A 25021-nucleotide genomic window follows, 5' to 3' on the forward strand; every position below is an offset into this window, starting at 1 on the left:
CAGTTTCACTCTTGTTGCCCAGACTGGAGTGCAGTGGGGCTATCTCAGCTCACTGCAACCTCCACCACCTGGGTTCAAGTGATTTTCCTGCCTCAGCCACCCTATGGGATTATAAGCATGCACCACCATGCCTGGCTAATTTTGTATTTTTGGTATAGATGGGATTTCTCCATGTTGGTCAGGCTGGTCTCGAACTCTTGACCTCAGATGATCTGCCTGCCTTGGCCTCCCAAAGTACTGGGATTACAGATGTGAGCCACCGCACCTGGCTAGGACAGGCTCTCTTAAAAGTGAGGTTGCTGCCACCACTTTGTATTCTTCTGTATACACCGTTGTAAAAGCTGCACAGTTGTATTCTGAGGGTGTTTCTAAGCTTCTCCAGACCAGTGGAAGTGGAGTGGAAATACGAGTTGAAGGAGAAAAAAGAACAATGTAAAGTCTCTTGCGGTTAGAAAAGAACTTGTTCATGTATTTTTAAAATGGTTGATGGTGAGTGTTAAAATGTTATGGTGTTTAGATTTCATTGGGTAAAGTTAAAAGAAAGATATAATTATTTTGTTTCAACATGTAAATATTTATAGTATGCTAGAAACTATGTCCTTTATAATTTTCAGTGGGAAGTTTTAGATGTGAACTTTAAAAGTGCAAGGGGGTGCACAATTTTTTCAAAAAAATTCAAAGGGGCATGTGAATGCCCTTATATCATCAGTGGCTTTGAAAAAAACTTTTTTGCCTGTAACCCAAACTGAAAAATAGATTTCTTATCATAAATCAGCACAGGCACCCAATGCAAACGTTTATAAAGCATTAGTTACTATATGTGATGCACTCAGACAATCTTTTTGCCTTCTCTTTCCCTTCCTATTACTCTTTTTTTCTTCCTATTTTAATCCATTAAAAAAAATAATCTCGTCTTGACCTGCTAACTTGTTTACTTCCGCTCAAGGGTTGGGACTTGCAGTTTGAAACAAACACCTGGATCTAAGATACAGTTTTTTGTTTTTGTTTCATTTTTTAAAAGTCTGTGCATAAATAAGAGAGGTGGAAATTAAACTTATATGAATGCTTCAATTTAATTAGTTTCCAAGCTGTTCTGTGGAGCTGAAAAGTGACATCAGTTTAAATGTCTTTCTGTGCTTATCCTCTCAGACAGCTGTACCTTTTCCCCATTATACCAATATCAAAAATCTACGAACTAAAAAACCTAAGTGGGATGGGAAAATGGGGAGAGTCTTTATGTAATCCTAATTAGTAGTCTAACTGATGCTAAAGGATACATTTTAAAAGAGGATTAAATCATGTCTTCACTATGAATCTAAAATCTGTTAAATACTGAACTTGTTAATTAAGGAGGGAACTAGTGAGATACTGTACCTGGTTCAAAAGAGTACTCAAAGCATCATCACACATTGATAAGCAAATAAGGAATGTTAAATTTATAAATGGATGCAAAATTGGTTAGTATTCCCAGGGCAATAACTAATGCATTTTACCAGAAGCGTTTTTTATGGATAGGAATTGCATGGATGACTATCAGTTTTCTACAATTGATCTCCTATTCTTACAGAGTTATAAAATAGCCTAGTCAAAACAAGCAAAGGTGGGAATAACCTGAATGGGTGTGCTAGCCAGGATATCTACTTAATTCTAAAGGTTTAAACAGTTTTTCCTTTTACTGATTTAGGCTATTGCTAACCTAGATCTAAAACACTTTGCCACCTGAAGGCCAAGTCCAGTTTGTAGAGGATTCGTACCAGCTGCACCATATTTGTAAACATTGTGAATTTGTTGCTATTATTTAAAACCTAGATTTTTACATAATATCTGGATTTCCAGTTTGTCTTAGAAAATCTGATTGAAATGGAATTTACTATTATTTTTTTAAGGTAAACTTCTTTTCCCTACTTCCCTTTTCTTATTCATAATATCACTTTTCCATATCATTTCTGTACATCCCTTCTTTTCTCATTCGAACTTCACCCGTCTTAATCCAGTCCCTTTTCACTATAATTTTCTAACTCCTTGACTCCAGGCTCTCCTCAGTCAGTCTCTCCAGCATGCTATTTTACATTTAATCTCGCTTAAACACTTTGCTCAAGACTCCAGACTGCCCAGTAATGTCCAACAAATCTTGCTTTTCCACTCTGAATATGCTGACACTTCCCTGATGCTTTTACCTCTTCAATAATTTATTTCTTCCCTTCTTTTGCAGTCTTGATTTCTGTTGCTTATCTACATGTTCCTTTCTCTGGTGAGGTTAATCTCTTTGCCCTCCTCTATACCAACTATGCTTTTTGTTCATGTTGATCCTTCCTACAGGAAAGGTCTTTCTTCTCTTCTTTGTTTATACACATCAGATGAAGTTAAACTCAAGGCTGCCTAGTCTGTGAAGCCTACCAGATTTCTAATTCTCATTGATTTTTATGCCGTCTAGTGCTGTTTTAAGTGGTGTATTCTTATCAGTCAAGATTAAAGCTACCAAAAGTATGGCATACTTTCCTATATACTGTTTTGGTATCTCTGAAGAGCAATTAGTAAACTTGTTATCTAAATTTTTATATTTGTATAGTCATGCATTTCACCATACAAAAGGAGGAAGATTAAACATTGTTCAGGATTTTAATTTTTCAGCACTGTAAAATTTACATATTTATTGGATTTGGAAGAACAATGTGTGGGTGATATATTTATACACACAAGTGAGCACACACACACACGTACACATATTTACATTATTCTGTCTAGACAGTAGCTGCATCAATTACACAGGAATTTCAGTCTATTTGCTATATTTACATTAACTAGTAGTCTGTTGAAATTCAAAGGAGATAATCAAATTGAGAAAGCCATGTTGCTTTAATCCTTTTGTCATGGATAATATTACTTAAAAGGGAAGCCTTGGAGTAATAGGAAAAAAGAAATACATTCTTGTGCTCCCCTACCTCTATTCAGAGCAGTAGGATCTGCCCTGCTAAGAAGTCAGGCATGTCCTTTAATATGCAGTCTGTATACGATTAAAAGTGAATAAACTGTCCTTTTATTTTTCAGTTTTGTGTGATGCATGGAGAAAAGAAGCATTTTGCTTTTTTACAAAGACTGTCCCTGTAACACACAGTGGCTTAAGAGGTTTGAGACAATTTTTTGAATAATTGTGAACTAAAACTTATATATGACATCTAATTGTGTTAATAATGAATTTTTAAAGAACTTTATTGAGGTATTATGAGTAACAGATATTGAAAGTATACAATTTGATGAGTTTTAATGTATATTTATACCACTGAAACAGTCATTATAGTTGATAATGAACCTATCCATCACTTCCAATAGTTTCCTTCTACTCCCTTGTTATCTCTCCTTCCTTTGCTCTCCTCCCCATTCAACCTCTGATCTGCTTTCTTTCACTGTACATTAGTTTGTATTTTTGAGAAGTTTATATAAATTGAATTACTATGAACTTTTATTTTGTCTGGCTTCATCAGCGTATTTTTTTTTTTTTTTTTGAGATTTTTGCATATTGTAGCATATACCGCTATTTTTTTTTCCTTTACTGCTGAGTGGGATGGATATGGCAGTTTAAAAAAATCCATTTAGCTGTTATTGGACATTTGAGTTGTTTCCATTTTTTGATTATTATAAAAAAAGCTGTTATAATATTTGTATATAAGTGGGAACATATGTTTTTGTTTCCCGAAGGGCTAAGTTATATGGTAGATATATGTTTACGTTTTTGAGAAACTGCCAAACTCTTGTCCAGAGCGATTGTACTCTGTTACCCTTCTACCAGCAGTGTACAAGAGTTCCAATTGCTCCATATCTTTGCCAACACTTGGGATGAGACAAGTTTTTTTGTTTGTTTGTTTTGTTTTGTTTAGACAGGATCTCATCGTCCTGTCACCCAGGCTGATGTGCAGTGGTATGATCATGGCTCATTGCAACCTTGACATCCTGAGCTCAAGCAATCTTCCCATTTCAGTCTCCCAAGTAGCTGAGACCTCAGGCACATGCCACCACACCTGGCTGAGTTTTGTATTTATTGTAGAGATGGGTTTCACCGTGTTTCCCAGGCTGGACACAAACTCCTGGCCTCAAGTGATCTGCTCACTTCAGCCTCCCAAAGTACTGGGATTACAGGTGTGAGCCCCTGTACCCAGCTAGGGCTGGTTTTTAAATATTTTAATATTTTAATAAATATTTTATTAAATATTTTAATATTTTTAAATATTTTAATAAATATTTAATGGTATCTTACTGAGATCTAATTTACTTTTTCTTATTGACTAATGATATTGGGCATTTTCCATGTGGTTGTTTGGTGCTCATGTATCTTCCTAGGTGAAGTGGCTGTTCATATTTTTGGCCAGTTTTGAGTTTTTTTTGGTTATTGAATTTTAAGAGGTCTTTATATATTCTTTATATACATTATTTATCAAATATGTGATTTGCAGGAATTTTCTCCCATTCTGAGGTTTGGACAGGTGAAGTTTTTTTTTTTTTTTGAGACGAAGTTTTGCTCTTGTCACCAAGGCTGGAGTGCAATGGTGGGATCTTGGCTCACTGCAACCTCTGCCTGCTGAATTCAGGTGATTCTCTTGCCTCTCAGTCTCCTGAGTAGCTGGGATTAACAGGCGTGCACCACCACACCCAGCTAATTTTTGTATTATTAGTAGAGACAGGGTTTCACCATGTTGGCCTCTACTTCCTAACCTCAGGTGATCCACCCGCCTCAGCCTCCCAAAGTGCTGGGAATACAGGTGTGAGCCACTTCACCCTACCAACAGGGAATTGTTTATCCCTCACCTGTATTGGGGTAGGTCCAGGATCCCTGTATTTGAGTATTAAGATGCATTATGGGTTGGGTTCTAGCTCAGTTAGGCAAGTTGCCACTAGCTAATAGTGGATTTTTAAGAATAAAATTTGATATGTTTTCTTATATAAATGTAAAATTTGCTCATTATAGACAATTTAAAAAATATGGAAAATTACAGAGAAGGAAATGAGACTGGAGTATGGTTGGGAACTCCAGGCAGAAGTCCAGCTGTCAAGGCCATGCATGTCAGAAGCAAGGGTGCGCCACATACTTGGAGCTTACCACATGCTGCAGGACTATATAGACCTCCTCCACTTAAATTATTCTTAATTCTAGTAAGGATTGCCTCAGAAATATGATGGGCTGAGGTAGCAATTTGTTTTTCCTAAATGTTAGTTCAGTGCTACATCTGCAGTGTTGGATCAGTATCTGGACTATGCACTTAATAACTATTTGTATTATAGAAGTATGTAATAAGTGAAGGTCTTCATAGATGTTGTACAGTAAGTAAATGTCTTCACAGCATAGAGCTTAGCAAGGCTTGAGAAAGTAGGGATTGAAAAGACAGAAATGGAATTAATCAAATGTATTTGACTAACATTGAGAAATATTATATTAAAGAAAGTCCAACACAGATGTCCTAAATGTTAAGAGTTCCTGGCCTGTGATGCTTTACTGATGAAAAGCATTCAGTCCTGGTGCCAGTAGGATTTGGTTTAAGATTATGTTCTACTCTACTAGCTGTGTAAACTTGGACGAATACTTAACCTAGTTTTTTACTTCAATTGTTTTTTGTTTTTTGTTTGACACAGGGTCTCGCTCTGTTGCTCAGGCTGCAGTTCAGTGGCTCATTTTCACCTCTCCCTTCTGGGCTCAAGCAATCCTCCCACCTCAGTCTCTTGATTAGCTGGGACCACAGGCACACACAACCACACCTGGCTAATTTTGTATTTTTTGTAGAGACAGGATTTTGTCATGTTGCCCAGGCTGGTCTCAAACTCTGGGGCCCAAGCAATCTGCCTGCCGTGGCCTTCCAAACTTCTGGGATTACAGGTGTAAGCTACCATGCCTGGTCCTACTTCACTTCTTTTACTTATCCAATGTGAATAATTGTGTATACCTGGGGGGTTATCATAAGGATTGCAGGAGATGGAGCATACAGTAGTTCTTCCTCTTATCTATGGTTTTGATTCCTACTGTTTCGGTTACTTATGGCAACTGAGTAAAAAAATGGATGAGTACAGTACAATAAGATATTGTAAGAGAGGAAAAGAGAAGGACCATAAGCTTTTATTTCTATATATTGTTATAGTTCTATTTTATTATTAGTTATTGCTAATCTTTTACTGTGTCTAATTTATAAATTAGACTTTATCATAGATATGTACATACAGTAAATTCTCACCTAACATCATGGATAGGTTCTTAGAAACTGACTTTAAGTGAAACAACATGTAATGAAACCAGTTTTACCATTGGCTAACTGATATAAGCAAGAGTTAATTCCCTATGGCATATTTCTGGTCATAAAAACATCACCAACTTGGAAATAAAGATAAAAAACTTCTATCATGTTAAACACTGAAATAAATGTTAGTGATACTTACATTTAAGAATTATTAATAAAACAAGCAAGATAATTATTTACCCAATTATTCTAGTTAAGTGCTACAGGTAACCAGAGGCTATTCTGGCAACTTAAGCCTTGAGGCAGGAACCAGCTCTGGACAGGACACCACTCCATTGCAGAGCACTCACACACCCACCCACATTCACTGAGAGAGGAACCATGTAGACATGCCAATCCACCTAGTGGACACAGATTTGGGATGTGGGAGGAAGCTGGAGTACTGGAGAGAAAACCCATACAGACATGGAGAGAATGGGCCAACTCGAAACATACATAGACAGTGGTCCCAGCTGGGAATCAAGTTTCTTTTCTCGTCAACATTAAAATGAAGGGTCACTATTTAGGGGACCTTTTGTATAGGAAAAAACATACTGTATATAGGGTTTAGTACTATCCTTGGTTTCAGGCATCTACTTGGGGTCTTGGAACATGTCCTCCATGGATAAGGCGGGGACTATTGTATACCGTATTTTGATACCGGGTCTGACTCGTTGTAGGAACTCAGCAACTGTAGTGGCATTTGTAGTTATTCCCCTTCGCCTTTCCAGTTACTAGTCTTAGGCACGGTAACTAAATCTTACTGTACCCCTTATAGAGGAGATATCTAAGAATGGTATTTACCAGTCCCTCCCTCCACTCTAGAGTAAGTTATTATACCACTGTGTGTTTTTGAATGATATGAAAAGAATTATCATGGGATTAAGATAAGCTGATTGCAGATTTTAGTGTTTTAATATATGCTCTTTTCATGCATGGAGGGATTACTGAAGATACGTGGTTAGACTGACCTTAGGTACCTAGTGGTATGAGTCTTTAGCATCAGCAGCAGTATTGGTCATACAAGGGATTCCTGAGACTCTTATTGTAAACTAGAAGCATGTTCCAATAGAACATCATCTTGAGGTGGACTGTAGTTGAGGAAGAAGCTAAGTTGGAGGTCAGGTTCATGGGGTGGTATACATGAGGGTGACTCATGCCTTTGTAATAACTTCAGAACTGTCTGAAATTATCCAAAGGAAATCTTTGCTGACATTCTTTTTTTTTTTTTTTTGAGACGGAGTTTCGCTCTTGCTACCCAGGCTGGAGTGCAATGGCGCGATCTCGGCTCACCGCAACTTCCGCCTCCCAGGTTCAGGCAATTCTCCTGCCCCAGCCTCCTGAGTCGCTGGGATTACAGGCACGCGCCACCATGCCCAGCTGATTTTTTGTATTTTTAGTAGAGACGGGGTTTCACCATGTTGACCAGGATGGTCTTGATCTCTTGACCTCGTGATCCACCCGCCTCGGCCTCCCAAGGTGCTGGGATTACAGGCTTGAGCCACCGCGCCCGGCGTCATCCTTAATTCTTTTTTTACATTCTCTGCTTTGTTTGCCTTATTCCTGACCTGTTTTTTCCCTGCCTACAAGTTTCTTGACTTCTGGAGCCTATATTATCCCTCCTTCTATTGGGATATGATAATGTTCTTATGTTCGGAAGTGACAGATTGTAATGTTATGCTTTGCCAGTAAGTCATGCTGTGTAACAGGCTGCTGTAGCCAGTGTGTTCGAATGTAATGTTTTAGGTCATTAAAAATTTAAACGTTTCACTTAATTACTTGTTATAAATTCATTACACAATACTTGGGTTAAAAAGAGGTTATTTTCTTATACTACACTTGAGTTTACTCTGGCTTTTATAACAATATATCTAAACTTTTGGGGTTTGAGAATGACTTATCAGAACTACTTTAGTGATATCCATGTTTGTTCCATTTCTGACTTGTGGCCAGACGTGAAAAGACATTGGAAATTTGAGTTCTTCTATTTAAAAGGCTGTTACTCATATGTTAGAAGAGTAGCCACTTTCTAAAGGGTTTCTCTCCATATCCACAAAAGCCCTTATTTTAGCATTCTAATGACATGTGGCACAGTGAACAAAGGAAATCACATGGCCACATCTAGCTCCAAGGAAGGAAGAGAAAACTGTCCTATATGTTTCCCTAAAACACAGCTGGTAAACAGCCCTAATGATTCTGTGGTTCTCATTTGTGTTCACCATATTCAGATCTCTCTCTCTACTACCATAGGCAAAGTAACTCACCCCTCCCAAAGACAGTCTGTCTCATTCCCGCCTTCAGTTACAGCATCGTGCTCAAAGTTCAGTGCCTCTGGGTGATATACAAGAGTCTGTTCATCATGTTCAGATGTTATACCTCTTGATCTGGAGACTTCATGAACTAAAAAGACAAGTAACTTGTCCTTCCTTTCCCCTTACACCCTGGTAGGACTAACTGGGAGGCATAGTTGCCAAAACCACTCCGATTCAGAAAGGCAAATGGTAGGAGAGAGACAGCAGTCAAAAGTTGTAGCAGTTCTGCAATTCCCAGTAGAATTTTGGGGGACCCCTATTTTGGGCCCAAGAATGTTTCTTAATTATGTCCAGATTCTGCTTCCTGGGAGAGGCTCCTCATCCATTGTCCTCCATACCATTGGGTTCACCGTCTTGGAATTTTTTCCTTTCAGTAACTTCCTTGGCTACAACACAAATGGGCATTGGGCCTCCTTGGGGGCTGAACGGTTTTCTCTGGCAGCCTCTTATCTGTAGAAAATTGCTGTCTAAAGGTTGTTTTAAGTATTCAATAATCATATTCCTCTTTGAATTGAGACCAGATTATTTTTGCAGTACAATTCTCAAAAGTTTTGTTGGCTTCTTATCTACTTTACTTCAGTCAGCTTGATGTGTTAATAGCAAGACCTAAAATTTTTGCTAGATATAATTCTTAGAGTTCCTGTGTTTCTTATCTTTTTCACCTCTGTGCAGGCCCCTTCCTTCTCTTTATTTACTTGAGGATATCTTGGCTCTACAAGGCTTCAGTCCTTAGTCTCTTTTTTTCTGATCCATTTTATCCCAAGTGAAAGAATTTACTGAGTGCCACATTAGTCTATACTGAGGTTTTAATATCAGCTATACCCTTTATTTGATCCTTAGCTGAGGTTCAGTTTTAATCAGTTGTTGTTCCTTAAAGGCCTTCTCAGTTTTGTTTTTAACTGTTTGGGTTTGAAAAGTAGTTGCCTCTTCCAATTGTATAAATCATTTAATTTGAACTCTATTTTCTTACATTCCTGCTTGCAAATGAAGTCTTTCCTGAATTCATTTTTTCCTTGTGTGAGTTTCCCTTTATCTTATTCAGTTACTTTTGTTCATTTGATTCCTTGTCTTTTCATCCTTTTCTTTTGCTTTTTCACCTCATCTTTTTTTTTTTTCCCACCAGGCTCATTAGAGACCATCTCTCCTTGATCTCTGTGGAGAGTGCCAAACTATTTTGAAAACGTTTCTTTTGTATCCATTACTATAACCAGTAAGCTCTTTCTTCAAGGATTTCAGAGGCTGTTCCTTTTCTCTTATTAGAACATTTTCTTCTTCACCTAGGTTGTGTTTTTCTTCTCTACTTTTTATTCCTTTTAAAACTGAATCTGCAAGATATGTTTGCTAGCAACAATTAAGTTCCTTTTACCACTCACTTAAGCTGGGATTCACTTCTTTGATCTACAGCTTAGGTCAGGGCAAACAGCACAAATCCCAGTATAATTCTCAGTTTCTAGAAGGCTTTACTCAGATTAAATCTTTATCTATCCTTCCTTCTTGATTTTCTGTTATGGGTGAAATATATGAGAACTAAAACTTGAAGCATTTTCTGCCACCAGGATTATTCTTTGCTTTCTCTTCTGTTTTATGGCCTGTTAGGAACTGTCCTCAGAATCTTATGTGTCCTTGCATGTACCTTGCAACTTTCTCCCCATTTGTTTTCTAGAAATTGTTGGCCTGGTTAAATGTATAACAATTGGAATAGTAGGAAGAGAGGGGTGTGTGTGTGTGTGTGTGTGCGCGCGCGCTTGTATTTGTGCGTGTGAGCATGTATGTACTAGGGATAGTGCACAATAATCTCACCAACACAAGGATCTGCACTGATGGGAATTTAAAGTTGGCTGCAGTTTTACGATGGGTACTGATATGCTTTGGTTCTATGTCCCTACCCAAATCTCACCTTGAATTGTGTTAATGCCCATGTGTCAAGGGCAGGACCAGGTGGAGATAACTGAATCATGGGGGCCATTTACCCCATGTTGTTTTTGTGATAGTGAGTGAGTTCTCATGAGATCTGATCGTTTTATAAGGGGATTCCCCGTTGGCTTGGCACTCATTCTCTCTCCTGCCATCCTGTGAAAGGGTGCCTTCCCCCATGATTGTAAGTTTCCTGAGACCTTTCACATGGGTACCAATAACTGGCACCAATATTGCATGGTTGGTGCTAGTTATTGGCATCCATGTGAAACTGTGAGTCAGTGAAACCTCTTTTCTTTATAAATTACCCAATCTAGGGTATTTCTTCATAACAGTGTGAGAATGGACTAATACAGGTACAGTGCTTGAGTGTCTAAATTAGGTAACCATCAGAAGAGGATGTTTCAAATGTTTTCTTTTTTTCATGTGGCCTTAGTTTTATGAGGCTTAAGGTAGTTGTAGCATAAAAAGAGACCTGGACTTTTAATTTTTTTCTATTACCCAAACCAATATCTGTTTTATAGTTAGCAAACCTCTTCCAGATTCTTGTATTATCTGTTAATTTGCATTTATATGTAGGGATTTCCTGGGTTATTTTCTAAGTCTTCAGAAATTGAGAGAGGTTGCACTGTGAGCTTCAAGGGATATAGGAGTTTAAACTGGAAGATCATTTTCTAGCTTTGTCTGCTGACACCTAGAGAAGGCTCATGCATTTACATCTGGGCATAGAATTCCTAAGAGTAATTGTGATATTTTTGTGCTTAACTTTTTGCTACAAAGGGTAAGAGTCTTACAGTTGCATATGCATTTGACACTGGGTAATGTTTCTATTTCAGGTAGCAGCAGCAGCAGCAATGTTTCACTTCTTCAGAAAGCCTCCAGAATCTAAAAAGCCCTCAGTACCAGAGACAGAAGCAGATGGATTTGTCCTTTTAGGTGAGTCTTTTTAAGAAACAAAATAATTAGATGAATTATGTTTTCTTTAAAAAAATTACTTGATTATATGATTGATTTTAAATTATTTCTTATAATTCAGAATTAATTTATGCATTACTTTTTAAAAACTGAAATCTGTAAAGATAAAGGTCATCAATTACTTGGAATAGTGAATAGTGTCATCAAGTGAGATTTTTCTTGCATGTTGGTTTGGCTGTGTACACCAAATTAAATTTGTAAAATCACTTCTTTTTACCCCCCCTTTTTAACTGTGGAAACTTACAATCTTCAGGAAACTTACAATCTTCAAAAAAGTCTTAAAGAATTTTTGATGAATTCAAGTTCTGTCTTATAAATAGTACTAACTTTGTTTCATAAATTAGCATCTGAAATTAAATTAGGCATCCAATAAATATTTGCTGAATGAAGTAGACTTTAAAGCCTAAATATGTTAGTGTTTCCTGTTTGTTAAGACTATTTTCTATTATAAAATTAATACCTGCCAATTTTAAAGATTTTTTTGGCTTTAAAAAATATTTCTTTCAATCAAATACAGCATTTTTCCCCAGGGGAATTCTGAAAAGTACAATTTCCTCCATGTCATGTCACATTTCTTCCCCTGAAGAAAAGTTTTACACAAGGTCTCTGTATGCTCTTTCCAGAAATTCTCTTTCCCAGGCGTGGCAGGGGGTATTAAAACCCAGTATTTCCTTCTGGTTCTCATCCTCTTCCATGCTGGACCTCCTTCCACCAAATTCCTGCTCCCTCTGAGAAGATTTACATTAACTCATATGGTCTTCACTCCCTGGAATGTTTCTCTGGGTCTCTTTTTCCAGATACTGGTTTCCCACCTCTTACTTCCTTATTTTGGCCCAGTCAGACTGGCATCTGCTCTGTATGCTTTGAGAAATAAGAGATGTTTCCCTTAGATGTAAGGGTAATCTCTGGGAGATCAGAATAGAGTTTTTCTCATGGATAAACTTTACTATAGAATTTTCCATCATTTCTACAGCCAAGTTCTGGCAGGCCTGGGTGTTTTTCTGAATCTGTCTCGTATGTCCAGGGGGCAGGGGCAGTAGCTGGGAGATTGGTCAGAATTGTTTTCTTCAGACCAGATCCCTTATACCTGAGGTAAAATAATGGGGCTTAGTCTTTGACCAGGGCTGGTGATTTTTCTGGGTAACCTTCAGACTAGGATAAGGTGGGGTGTGGTAGGCTTGATTGCTAGTCCGATCCTTCCTTCTTAGTGTGTCATGGATTTATGCCTTGGCTTCCAAGTCAGAACTGACTCTGTCAGCCCCAAGTTAAGTTCCTTGAAAACTGCCAGTATTACTTTCTTCACACTTCTTGAATTACCCTCACTAACAGAAAACTTCAGGGGTGCCTCAGGCCTCCTGTGAAATTCCTCATCTTCAGGATTTCACAATAAATTCTTCTCTCAGCATTTTTTCCAAAAAACCCTGGTTTTCTACTCTGTTCCGTATTCTTGACTTTAAAATACCTCTGAAGTCTTAACACATATGCAGGGAACTCTGCTTTTTTTTGTTTTCATTATACATGTATTTAAAATTTTTTTAAAAGTTAGTTTTTGAGAAAATAGAGATGGGGTCTTGCCATGTTGCCTATTCTGGCCTTGAACTCCTGGCCTTAAACAATCTTCCCACCTCGGCCTCCCAAAGTGTTGGAATTACAGCTGTGAGACACCACGTCCAGCCTCTTTTCTGTTGTTTTTGTGTTTAGAAATTGACATTATTCTTTTTGATATCAAATAGCCATTTAAAGGATGTAAGTTGGGTGTACTGGCATCTTTGAGGGCACATAGGATTTCTGATGCTGGACCTTAAACTTTTTATTCATCTTTATCCCTCCCTCTCTGCCACTTTGTAGGATTTCTGAGACAAATTTTAAGCCCCTCTGCAGTGGCTCCTGGAGTTGCTAAGATCTTCTCCAATTTCTGGTAGCAGGATGTAGTCTTGATGAGACATTCCACTGCATGTCTTGTAGCTACCTCAATAGAAGCCTGGTTTCCAGGGCCTTCTGCCTCAGGGTATTATCTACCATAGACCTCCGTCCCTTTCTAGGAAAGACTAGTTTGAGAAGTAGTCTTTCTTTAACTGAGCCCTAGAAGGCACACAAACTTCCAAATTTGGTATTTCATGAAGGAATTTCTGGGACCTAATTACTCTAATATGCTCTCAGTACTAGCTGCTCCATCTGATATATCTAAGCTCTAATGATACTTTTTCCCAAAGGCTGACGTGCTGTATTTTGAGGGAGTTTTCCCAGGACTACCTTGGACTAGCATGATTGATGCTAGTTATTGGTACCCAGCGCCATATGTCTAGCAGTTGAACAGTCATGGTGAAGTATCACTTCTGTCATAGTTCTAAGATAGCAGTGTAATTTGCAGTGCAGCTCGTGCTGCACCTCGTTCAAATGACCCAAACAAGGCAGGCCCCCAAGACGTTGGCTGAGACGCCTCTTTGCCTTTCAGCTCCTCTGTTTGCTGACTTTGTCACTGTTTAGCCTCATTTCCCCTCAGGTGCAAAGCTCCACCCCTTCACCATTTTCGTAAAAATCCTGTGTACATAATCTTTTGTGGGTGTCATTACTCTGAAGTTTTCATGGTATCAATCAGCATCATCTCTGAGCTCTTCTTTCTCTTTTCATCACTTATACCCTCTTCCTTCTTCTGCAGGAGCATCTCAGAGGCTCTGCAGTGACATGCCATTGAAAGTGCTGACCCTGGGTCAGACCCCTGGGGTTGGCATCCTGCAACCATGACTTACTCTCTACCTTTGGCAAGTTATATGCCCTCCCCAGTACCACTTAGTATATCTAGAAAATGAGCACGATATCAGTTCCTGCCCCATGAGGTTATTGAGGGGATTAAATTAGTTAATGTGTGTAAAATTCTTAGAACAACCCTGTGAGTGAGCTAATACTATTATATCACCATACACAGGCTAGGATTTAATGTTTCCAAGTTTCTCCAGCTAGCATGTAGCAGATCTGGAATTAGCCCAGGCAATCTGACTTCAGAGCCTATCCTCTAAACCACTGAACTATCCATTATTTTGGTTAAAAAAAAAAGTTACATCATCAGTTTTAATTCTGAGACATTATTGACATCTTAACCTCTTTGTTTTAAGAAAAAAAATTATATTCCCTGCAGTTGAAAACAGAAAGTGCTGTTTTTTTGTTTGTTTTAATAAAAGAAGGCTGGTTGTTTTATTACTGTTCATAAAGTTTGGCTTTTATTTTGGCTAAGCCAAACCTTTTAACTTTTTATTATTTATTTATTTTATTTATTTATTTTTTGAGTTGGAGTCTCCCTTTGTCACCAGGCTGGAGTGCAGTGGTGTGATCTCGGCTCACTGCAACTTCTGCCTCTTGAGTTCAAGCAATTCTCCTGCCTCAGCCTCCCCAGGAGCTGGGACTACAGATGCCCACCACCACACCCAGCTAAGTTTTGTATTTTTAGTAGAGATGGGGTTTTACCATGTTGGCCAGGATGGTCTTGATCTCCTGACCTTGTGATCCACCTGCCTCTGGCTCTCAAAGTTCTAGGATTACAGATGTGAGCCACCATGCCTGGCCAATAATTTAAATATTTTTAAAATATTTCAGAAAACTCCTTGATGAAGTTGAGATTGGAAGATGATATATATTTTTTAATTAGTGAAAACATCCTTCAACAGTGAAGAACTTAACTGAATTGACAGATAAAGATCCTGACAGATTATTAGGAATATTGTTAATTGTCTTTAAAGTTATAGTTAATTGTCTGGTAAAGTCTTTTTTAAAAAATTGATTTGCTCTGTTAGATTGCTCTTTTTATCATATAATTCTGTACTGACATATAGAATATCTACTTTAGTCTCAGCATACTGTGTAAAAATATTTTGGAAAAAGTAAAGTAGGTCAAATGGTAAATAGAAAATGCTTTTACTGCCTTTATTAACATGGACACATACTTGCACACATCTATTTTGTTTTAAATTTTTTTGTTTTAATTATTAGTACATAATTGTTGTGTATATTTATAGGGTACATGTGATGTTTTGACACAAGCATATAATGTGTAGTGATCACATTAGGGTAGTCAAGATATCCATCACTTCATGCAATTATTTCTTTGTATTAGTAACCTTCAATTTCTACTCTTTTAGTTATTTAAAAATACACAATAAATTATATAGTCACCCTATTGTGCTACCAAATACTAGATCTTATTCCTTCTACCTAACTGTATTTTTGTACCCCTTGTCTATCCCCATTTTATCTCCCTCTTCCTGCTACCCTTCCTAGCCTCTGGTAACTCTCTGTATTCTCTATCTCTATGTGTTCAATTAAAAAAAAAATTTAGTTCCCACATAGGAGTGAAAATGTGAAATTTGTGCCTGGCTTATTTCACTGAACATGATCTCTTCTAGTACCATCTATGTTGTTACAAAGGACAAGATTTTCTTTTTTATGGCTAAATGTTATTCTGTGGTGTATAGGTACCACCTTTTCTTTATCCATTTATCTGTTGATGGAGACACTTAGGTTGATTCTATATCCTGGCTATTGTGAACAGTACTGCAATAAACGTGGGAATACAGACATTTCTTTGATATGCTGATTTTTTCTTTTGGGTACGTACCCAACAATAGAATTGCGGGATAATATAGTAGTTATGTTTTTAGTTTTTTAAGGAATCTCCATACTGTTCTTCATAGTGGCTGTACTAATTTACATTCCTGCCACCAGGGTATGAGGTCCCCTTTCTACACATCCTTGCCAGCATTCGTTATTGCTTGTCTTTTGGATAAAAGCCATTTTAACTGGGTCGAGATGATATCTCATGTTGATTTTTATTTACATTTCTCTGATGATCAATAATATTGAACATTTTTTCATATACATGATCAATAATATTGAACATGTTTCATTTTGAGACATTTCTCAAAAAAGTCATACAGATGTTCAATATTATTGATGTGAATTTTTTTAGAGAAATGTCTATTCAGATACATATGTGTGTGTGTGTGTGTGTGTGTGTGTGTGTGTGTGTGTGTATATACACACACACACAATTTTTTTTTTTAAGATATAGTCTCTCACTATGTTGTTACCCAGACTACTTTCGAACTGTTAGGCTCAACCCACCTTCCCACCTCGGCCTCCCAAAGTACTGGGATTACAGCATGAGCTGCTATGCCTGGCCTATCCATTTTACAACTGGATTATTTTATTTTTTTCTATTGAGTTGAGTGCCTGTGTATACTGATTATTACTCTCTTGTCAGATGAGTAGTTTGTCAGTATTTTCTCTCAGTATGTGGGTTGTCTCTTCACTGTTGATTATTTCCTTTGCTGTGCAGAAGCCTGTCAACTTGATGCAATCCCATTTATCCATTTTTGCTTTGGTTGCCTGTGCTTGTGGGGTATTACTCAAGATATCTTGGTTCAGATTACTGTCCTGGAGCGTTTGCCCAAAGCTTTCTTCTGGTAGTTTCATAGTTTCAGGTCTTCGATATAAGTATTTTATCCATTTTGATTTGATTTTTGTATATGGCAAGAGATAGGGGTCTAGTTTCATTCTTCTGCGTATAGATACCCAGTTTTCCCAGCACCGTTGATTTGAGAGACTTCCTTTTCCCAATGTACGTCCTTGGTATCTTTGTTGAAAATGAGTTGATCGTAAATGTGTGAATTTATTCCTGGGTTCTGTATTTGGGTCCATTGGTCCATGTGTCTGTTTTTATGTCAGTACTGTGCTATTTTAGTTACTGTAGCTTTCTAGTATAATTTGAAGTCAGGTAGTGTGATTCCTCTAGTTTTGTTATTTTTACTCAGGATGGCTTTGGCTTTTCTCCATCTTTTGTGGTTCCATATAAATGTTAGGATTATTTTTTCCATTTCTGTGAAGAGTTGTATTGGTAGTTTGATAGTGATTGCATTGAATCTGTAGATTGTTTTGGGTAGTATGGACATTTTATCAGTACTGATTCTTCTAATCCGTAAATATCTTTCTAAGTGTGTGTGTGTGTGTGTGTGTGCGTGTGTGTGTGTGTGTGTGTGTGTGTGTGTGTTTTCTCTTTAGTTTCTTTTCATCAGTGTTTTACGATTTTTATTTTAGAGATCTTTTACTTTGGTTAAATTTATTCCTAAGTATTTTATTTTACTGGTAGCTTTATGAATGGGATTACTTTCTTGATTTCTTTTTCAAATTGTTTGCTGTTGGCATACAAAAATGCTATTGATTTTTGTATGTTGATTTTGTATCCTGTAACCTTACTGAATTTATTTATTAGTTCTGATGGTTTTTTAGTTGCATACACATGTATTGTGGTTAGCATATATCAATATAACTTTTTTGTGACGTTATGTGCAATAGGTACACTACAGAAAAATAAATATATATTGTTGGTTTGTGTGTATTTGTTGGTGTCTAAATGATACAACTAAGTAAGGACTTATAAACATCATATTTGTAGCAGCACCCTTTATCAATATGGACTCTACAGAATTTGTTCGACTATTTCCTTATGTGGCTTTTATAACCTGTTTCTAGAAAGGTCAGAGTAAATTATGTTGTTTAAGCTCTAAATTATCTGTTTTTTTCCACTTGAGAATACCTTTTCCCCTAGGTAGGCATTTCTGCTTAACACAAATAGGTTTTAGGTCACAATTATTAGATGGCATTGCAGAATTGATGGAATCAACACATCATGACTTGAAATTCAGGTCAGGGCAGAGTCTGGACACTTTGGGTAATAGAAATATCTAGGCAGTTCGTATACAGTTAGATTACATTTAGACAGCAAACCTTTCTCCCCATTAAGATTTCCAAAGCTTTTAGCCTTTGTAAAATGTCAAGTGTGCTGAATAAGAATAAGGGGAAAAAATCCTAGTAGAAAAACATCCTTTCCCTTGTAACCAGTTCCTATTCACTTAAGAAGGTAATGGCTATTCTTTCATTCGGTAATGAAGTTGAAGTAATCCTCCAGGGTACTCATTTTACACAAAAACAAATTGCAGTTTTCATTTGCATCGCTGGGTGGCGATTTTTCATAGCCTTTTGCTACTGTTTAAAAATACAGCAAGCATGGCGCTATTCGTAATTACCAGGGTTTTCTTCTGTTATGACATGTTTAATTGTACTTTTAAGACATTATCTTTAAGTTGATTACAAATTTCCTAGTGTAGTGGCAAGCTCATAGTTATTTTAAATTAGGAAAAGGAGTATTGCATAAATGTTGGCATATAATTCCTTCCAAAACTAAGACAAAAGCATGAATTAGCTTATTATGTTATAGCAAAAAGAAGGAAAAATAATACAAAATCATAGGATATAAATGAAAAGGAACAATTTAGATATTGTTCTTGGTTCACTAATATTGTTGACCTAATATTGAATATAACTTTGAAACAGGCAGAATGAAATCAGGCAAACACTATTGTAGAGATTAAAGGAATTGGGTTACAGTAAAACTGAAATGCATCATGTTTTTCAGAATATGCAGGTGCTTCTTAAAGTAGGGCATAAGAACTTCTAGTTTCCATTAAGCTAATTATTTTGTATCACTCACTGAATTTAGAACCGCAATATAATAATTCACAGTAGCTTGAATTTCACCTTTTAAAATACTTAAAAGCTATTGAAATATGTAATTTAGCCTCACCTTCTGTTTTACAGTCTAAATGATCAATCAGATTTTGAAAGTAAGTTATTTTTAAGATTATCTCCTACTGATTTCTTCATTCTGGGAATCTAATCATATATACATACTTTAGTCAAACAATCACATTTTTATATGGAAGTTTTAAAGGTAGTCTCTTTGTCGCTGTGTTGTTTCCTTTATTTAAAAGTGGAAACTTAGCTGTGTACATAAAATTTTACATTCTAAGGAATGAGGGACAGTAAGTCACATTGATTCTGTGTAAGGTTGAAGGCTTTAATTAAAACAGTGACAAAAACTAAACAGGTTTTCAACATGTGCTTGCTGTTTTTATTCCTTGTTCTTACAAAAAATGTTTACCAGCTTATTAAAAAATTAGAGTGTTTTATGGATTAAAAAGCAGCTTGCCCTATCACTATCTCCTTACCCATGTATCGAGATAGCCAGAAAAACTCAATTTACATTATTTTACTTAGCAATTTTTGTGTTTTTACTTTTGAACTTTAAATTGTAAAGAAAGTATGCCAGGATTTTTCAACTAACTTCATTATGTAGATGCTTGTTTTTCTATTAAGAAACGTGGAGTGGTGTGTCTAATGGAAAGAATTAACAGTATTTTCATTCACTGTTAACTGATTCTGGTTTACCTGTTAATCTAGCAGCATTTCAGTTTCAGTTTTTTCGAGGTGAAAAAGTTAGATTAGGCCATCCCCATGTGGGATGCACCACCCTCAACTCCTTGAATGTACAGTAAAAGGCACTTGCATGAGGGAAGTGGGGGGTGCCAACTGTACTGAGAGGCAGAACTGAGCCCTCTGTTTGGCACAATTAATTGTGGGAAAATCGTTCATTTTTTTCTGGGGCTTAGTGGACTTAGATGACCCAAATGTAAATTAGGGATCTATCTCTCTAACTCTATGTTTCTAACTCTCCTGTGCATTAGAGGGTACTTAGAAAAAAATACTGGTGCTGGGACCCATTCCTAGATTGTGATTAAATGGCCCTTGGAGTAGGCCCAGATATTGATTATTTTCCCCCAGAGTTCTTCTGATGATTCTAGAGTTCATGCAAGGCTGAAAAGCACCACAGTTTACTCTCTAATTTAGTAATTGTACATCATCAAATAATGTGATACAGTATACTTTGAAGAACGTTTCATAAAACACAAAGCTACAGTTTCTTTTTTAGTTGAGCCTTAATCAAAAAGCAAATAAAACCACAGAATTTCTGGGTAATTAAGTTTCCTTCAAGATATTAAATCATTAAATAGAAAAAGAGCAGACAGCTTCATACATAATTATAAGAAATGAAATTTATTTTCTTTTTTTTTTTTTTAGATGAACTTTTTGCTCTTGTTGCTCATGCCGAAGTGCAGTGGTATACTCTTGGCTCACTGCAGCCTCTGCCTCCTGGGTTCAAATGATTCTCTTGCCTCAGCCTCCCAAGAAACTGGGATTACAGGCACGTGCCACCATGCCCGGCTAATTTTTGTATTTTTAATAGAGATGGGGTTTCACCATGTTGTCCAGGCTGGTCTGGAACTCGTGACTGCTGGTGATCTGCCTGCCACAGCCTCTTAAAGTGCTGGGATTATAGGCATAAGCCACTGCGCCCAGCCGAAATTCATTTTCTGTGAGTAATATACAGTTTTCCCTTGGTATCTATGGGAAATTGTTTCCAGGACCCCTGCTTATACCCAAATTCATGGTTGCTCAAGTACCTGAAATAAAAAAGCCTAGTGCTGGCTTATGACCTACTTACATCCTCCCATACACTTTAAATCATCCCTAGATTACTTAAAATACCTAGTACAATGTAAATGCTATATAATATGTAAATAGTTGTTTTACTGTATTGTTTGAGGAATAATGACAAGAAAAATAACCTGTACATGTTTAGGACAGATGCAATTTTTTTTTTTTGAGACAGAGTCTTAAACTCTGTCACCCAGGCTGTAGTGCAGTAGCACAGTCTTGGCTCACTGCAACCTCTTTCTCCTGGGTTCAAGTGATTCTCATGCCCCAGCCTCCCAAGTAGCTGGGATTACAGGAGTGTGCCACCATTCCCGGCTAGTGTGTGTGTGTGTGTGTGTTTAGTAGAGATGGAGTTTCACCATGTTGGCCAGGTTGGTCTTGAACTTCTGGCCTTGAGTTATCCACCGGCTTCAGCCTCCCAAAGTGCTGAGATTATAGATGTGAACCACCACGCTTGGCAACCACAAGCAATTTTTTTCTGAATGTTTTTGATCTACTGTTGGTTGAATCCACTCATGAGAAAATCATGGATACGGAGGGTTGTTTTTGAAACCTTAGATGTTTTTTTGAAAAATCAGTGAAACAACTGGGAAGCATTTTGTTAAATTAATTATACAATGTGAATTCCAAGTGATCTATGACTCTTTTTGTCTTTAGCCATAGTACATTTATGAATTAAATTTATGTGAAATTATTTGACAGATTAACACCCATAAACGTTTCCAAGCAACATCTGAGGTACTTTTAAAAAATCAGACTAAAGCATTCAAGCAGTCATATTTTTAGTACAGTTATTTGGGGGCAGTTGACTGTTTTACTGTGATACTATTTCCTTAAGGGGTGCTTATTCCATACAATATCTGTAGGGAAAACATTTTAGGTATGCACACCATATTATGTAAATAGAATTTCTCCAACTGTTTCCTTACAGGTTTTACTAATGCTATAACTTCACATCTTGTCAGATTTAACTCAAAAATTATGGTGAGTGTTTTTCATATTTAAAGTTGATTATTTCATTATATTGAGGAAATAATGAGGAGGAACGTCTAAGTAAAATGCACAGTATGAATATTCTACTTTGTATGAGTAATTCATACAGGGTTGGAAAACCTGAATGTCTTTCTGGTAATCTTAGTACTACAGTATTCTTTTATAGTTAAGCAGTTATCATATTGAACTTCTGTTTTTTTTGTTCATTGTATGCAACCAATGCATATTATGAAGGGAATAATTGTTGGGCTTACACATTAATCTTCAGAACTATGAATTTCTAAAAAATTTAAGTGTTGGCACACTTGGTTTCTCAAGTTGGCTGCTTGACCCTCTTCCAAGTTGTACTTTTCCTCTTTTATTTCCTTTCCTTACTGTTCTAAAGCTTTTTAATAACTTTTACTCCTGTTCTGAAAAAAAATAAAATTAAGTGTCTTCTTCCTTCATTATATCATGATAGAGTTATGGTCTTACCTTGGAAGAACAGTATCTCATAAAATAAGTAAGAAGAATGTGGTAAATTGGTGTGATATCATCTTTTTTTTTGAGTGTAGTAATCGGTAAGTGAACAGGTGCTCTGCTGCTTGGTACTGATGCTGCAGATTTCTGGGCCTGATTCACGCCTAGTGAAACAGAATCTTCAGCTCTATAGCCAGAGAATCAGCATTTTAAACAAGCAATGCATTTAGTGTAGCTACTTGGGAGGAGTTGATTGCTTTACTCAACAGTATTTTTATGCATACTGATGTCTGAGTATTTCTGGAATAATTATTTGCATAAGGTATGGTAGGGCAGCAAAACCTTTCTAGGTGGGGGGTGGGGCGCAGATTGTGTAAAGTTATATAGCTTCAGAAGAATCTGATACATAGGCAGTGCCAGTATTCTTGACTGAATAGAGTGAGTGTATCAGGACCACTATTGGGAAATGTGTCTAGAAACGTGGTTTGTGGGCCCTGTGTGGCATTCTCAAATGTTAGAATGTTATCCCACTAGCAATAAGGAACTATCAGGCCAATTTAAAGCAGTAAAGTTATGAGTTTTGTTTTGTTATGTTTTTTCTTAACAGAAATTTATTCACGATTTTTAAAAATGGAGATAATTTATACACTTTTTTAAAAAAATGGAGATAATTTTTATAGTTTCAAGATTGAAAATTGTCTTTTAATGAAAAAACAAATTGCAGCATCATGTCCTGAATGCATCACTGAGAAAGCATGCATGTATACCCATACCAAGTTGACAGAGTAAGTCAGAGAAACAACAACAACAAATTAATAAACTTTCCAGAACCATCATGTTGCAAGTTATTTTTGTGAACACCTGAGAATTAGACCTTTTAAATCTTCTTTAGCTTCATTGTGGTATGGGCAGACACTACTAGTCCCTCCATATCCGTTTCCTCCTTTATCTTGCCATTTGGCCATTTTCCAGTTAGGTATGAAGACTATGATGAAATTTCTGGCCAATGGATATAAGAAGAAATGTTGTGTTGCAGATTCTAGGCAACCTTTTAAAAATACACTGCTGTGTACCTTCCTTACTCCTCTCCCCTGCCCCCACTTCCCTTATCCTGGAATGTGAATATGATGATTATCTAGAATTCTAGCCATCATCTTAGACCATGAGAACTAGGGTACCTTGTGAGGATAGCTGAAGAGTGAAGTCAAAGAGTTGTGAAGTTGCCATACCAGTCCTTTGAACTTTCCTTTGAGCTTCCTTTATGTGAGACACAAAGTTCTATTCTGTTTGAGCAACTATTTTATTTTGTCATTTGCAGATGAACCAAGCCATAAGTAATACAGGTACTGAACTGGAAATAATAGTATTTGGATTCTATTTAAGTTCTGTCATTTACTTGCTGTGTGATTTTGAACAGGCTACTTACCATTTCAGCCTCATTTTCCTTTTCTGTGAAATGTTAATGATATCATGGTGTCTTCATTACATTATTAGAGGAGATGAAGCAAAAGGAAACTGTACACAGATCTGCACCGACAAAAGGGAGTACAAAGAAGTTTTAATTCTCTTGCTGACTCTGAGCAGTTCAGTGAAATGCTTGGGAGAATGATTCTGAGGTAGCATTTAGTTTAGCTGAAAAGAATTTTGAAATCACTAAGGATGTATGTTGTAGGCAAAGGAATGATATACACCCTACCAGGGCCACATATAAGCCTTCCCTCATCTCAGACTTGAAGGCCAATCTGTGCTTATACAAACAGTCCACTAGAAAGTCTATTCACGCCCACTATAGACTGAAGTGTTTAAAGTGTGTGTTAACCAGCAGAACATTACTAAAGGAAATTGCTGCCAAAGTCTGGTTATCAGTTAAATTTGAAAAGGATTCACTTCTTACAACTGGTATTTCCATCAAAAATGATGTGTACTTGTATGACTATACATCCATACATATTTTTAACAATAGGTATTAAATATATGATATTCAAGCTTTATATTATAGTGTTACTGACTTAAAGGAGTAATTGTTCTGAAAATTTTAAGTATTCTAAGTCAAATAACTAAGCTGTAAACTTATGGAATGACTTATTTTTATTTCTGGCATTCATCATTTCCTGATGCACCAGCTGAAAATATGCTTGGCAGCACCAAAGGAAAACTGTAACCCTTAAAATAGCTTGTTGATGGATGGCTTGAAGAAGTTGATAACTGAAATAAGCAGCCATTGTCCCTGTTGCTGTTGCCATGTTAGGGGTTCTTAACCCGTGATGAGTTTGTAGGGCCACATAGAGTGGTCTGGAAACCTCTGACACTACATGTAAAATTTTAGGTTTGTATTTTTAGGGGGAGAACATTCCCTGCATTACATTAGATTCTCAAAGATCTGTAACTCTAAAAGTATTAAGAATTACTTTTTTAGATGTTGCATTGGTTTACTAGCTACTTGGAGTGTGATATCTTAGGATTTTTTATTTTAATAGTAAAGGTGAGAGAGTTGTCAGGTGGGGCATATCTCATTGGCTACTTTTACTAGTTTGGCTTCAGAAAGTAGAATGACTGGACAACTACATAAAAATTAGAGAATGAAGATAGGCAAATGATAATGGAGATGTACAGATGCAAAACTGTGATTAGATAACCTTTTTAATTGTTATCTTAAAAAGGAACATTTACTTATAATTAGTAGTAATTATTTGCTGATGGTTTGCCTTTTCATTAATTTATTCTAAT

General features: G+C 36.8%; 1 protein-coding gene across 3 annotated transcripts in view; it reads left to right on the forward strand.

The window, feature by feature from the left end:
- UMAD1 (UBAP1-MVB12-associated (UMA) domain containing 1) overlaps positions 1-25021 on the forward strand; it is a 240548-nt gene that overhangs the window by 20897 nt on the left and 194630 nt on the right. For 2 of the 3 annotated variants that reach the window (XM_017525083.1, XM_037737301.1), the window contains exon 2: positions 11320-11419. In XM_017525083.1, coding sequence (XP_017380572.1) covers positions 11338-11419 — 82 coding nt within the window. In that variant the 5' untranslated portion in view covers positions 11320-11337. Of the gene's footprint in view, positions 1-11318; positions 11420-25021 lie in introns of all 3 variants that reach the window. The other variant, XM_017525082.2, reaches the window with a different exon arrangement.

The sequence above is a fragment of the Cebus imitator genome, unplaced genomic scaffold, assembly GCF_001604975.1.
Source record: "Cebus imitator isolate Cc_AM_T3 unplaced genomic scaffold, Cebus_imitator-1.0 Scaffold37, whole genome shotgun sequence".
Lineage (NCBI taxonomy): Eukaryota > Metazoa > Chordata > Mammalia > Primates > Cebidae > Cebus > Cebus imitator.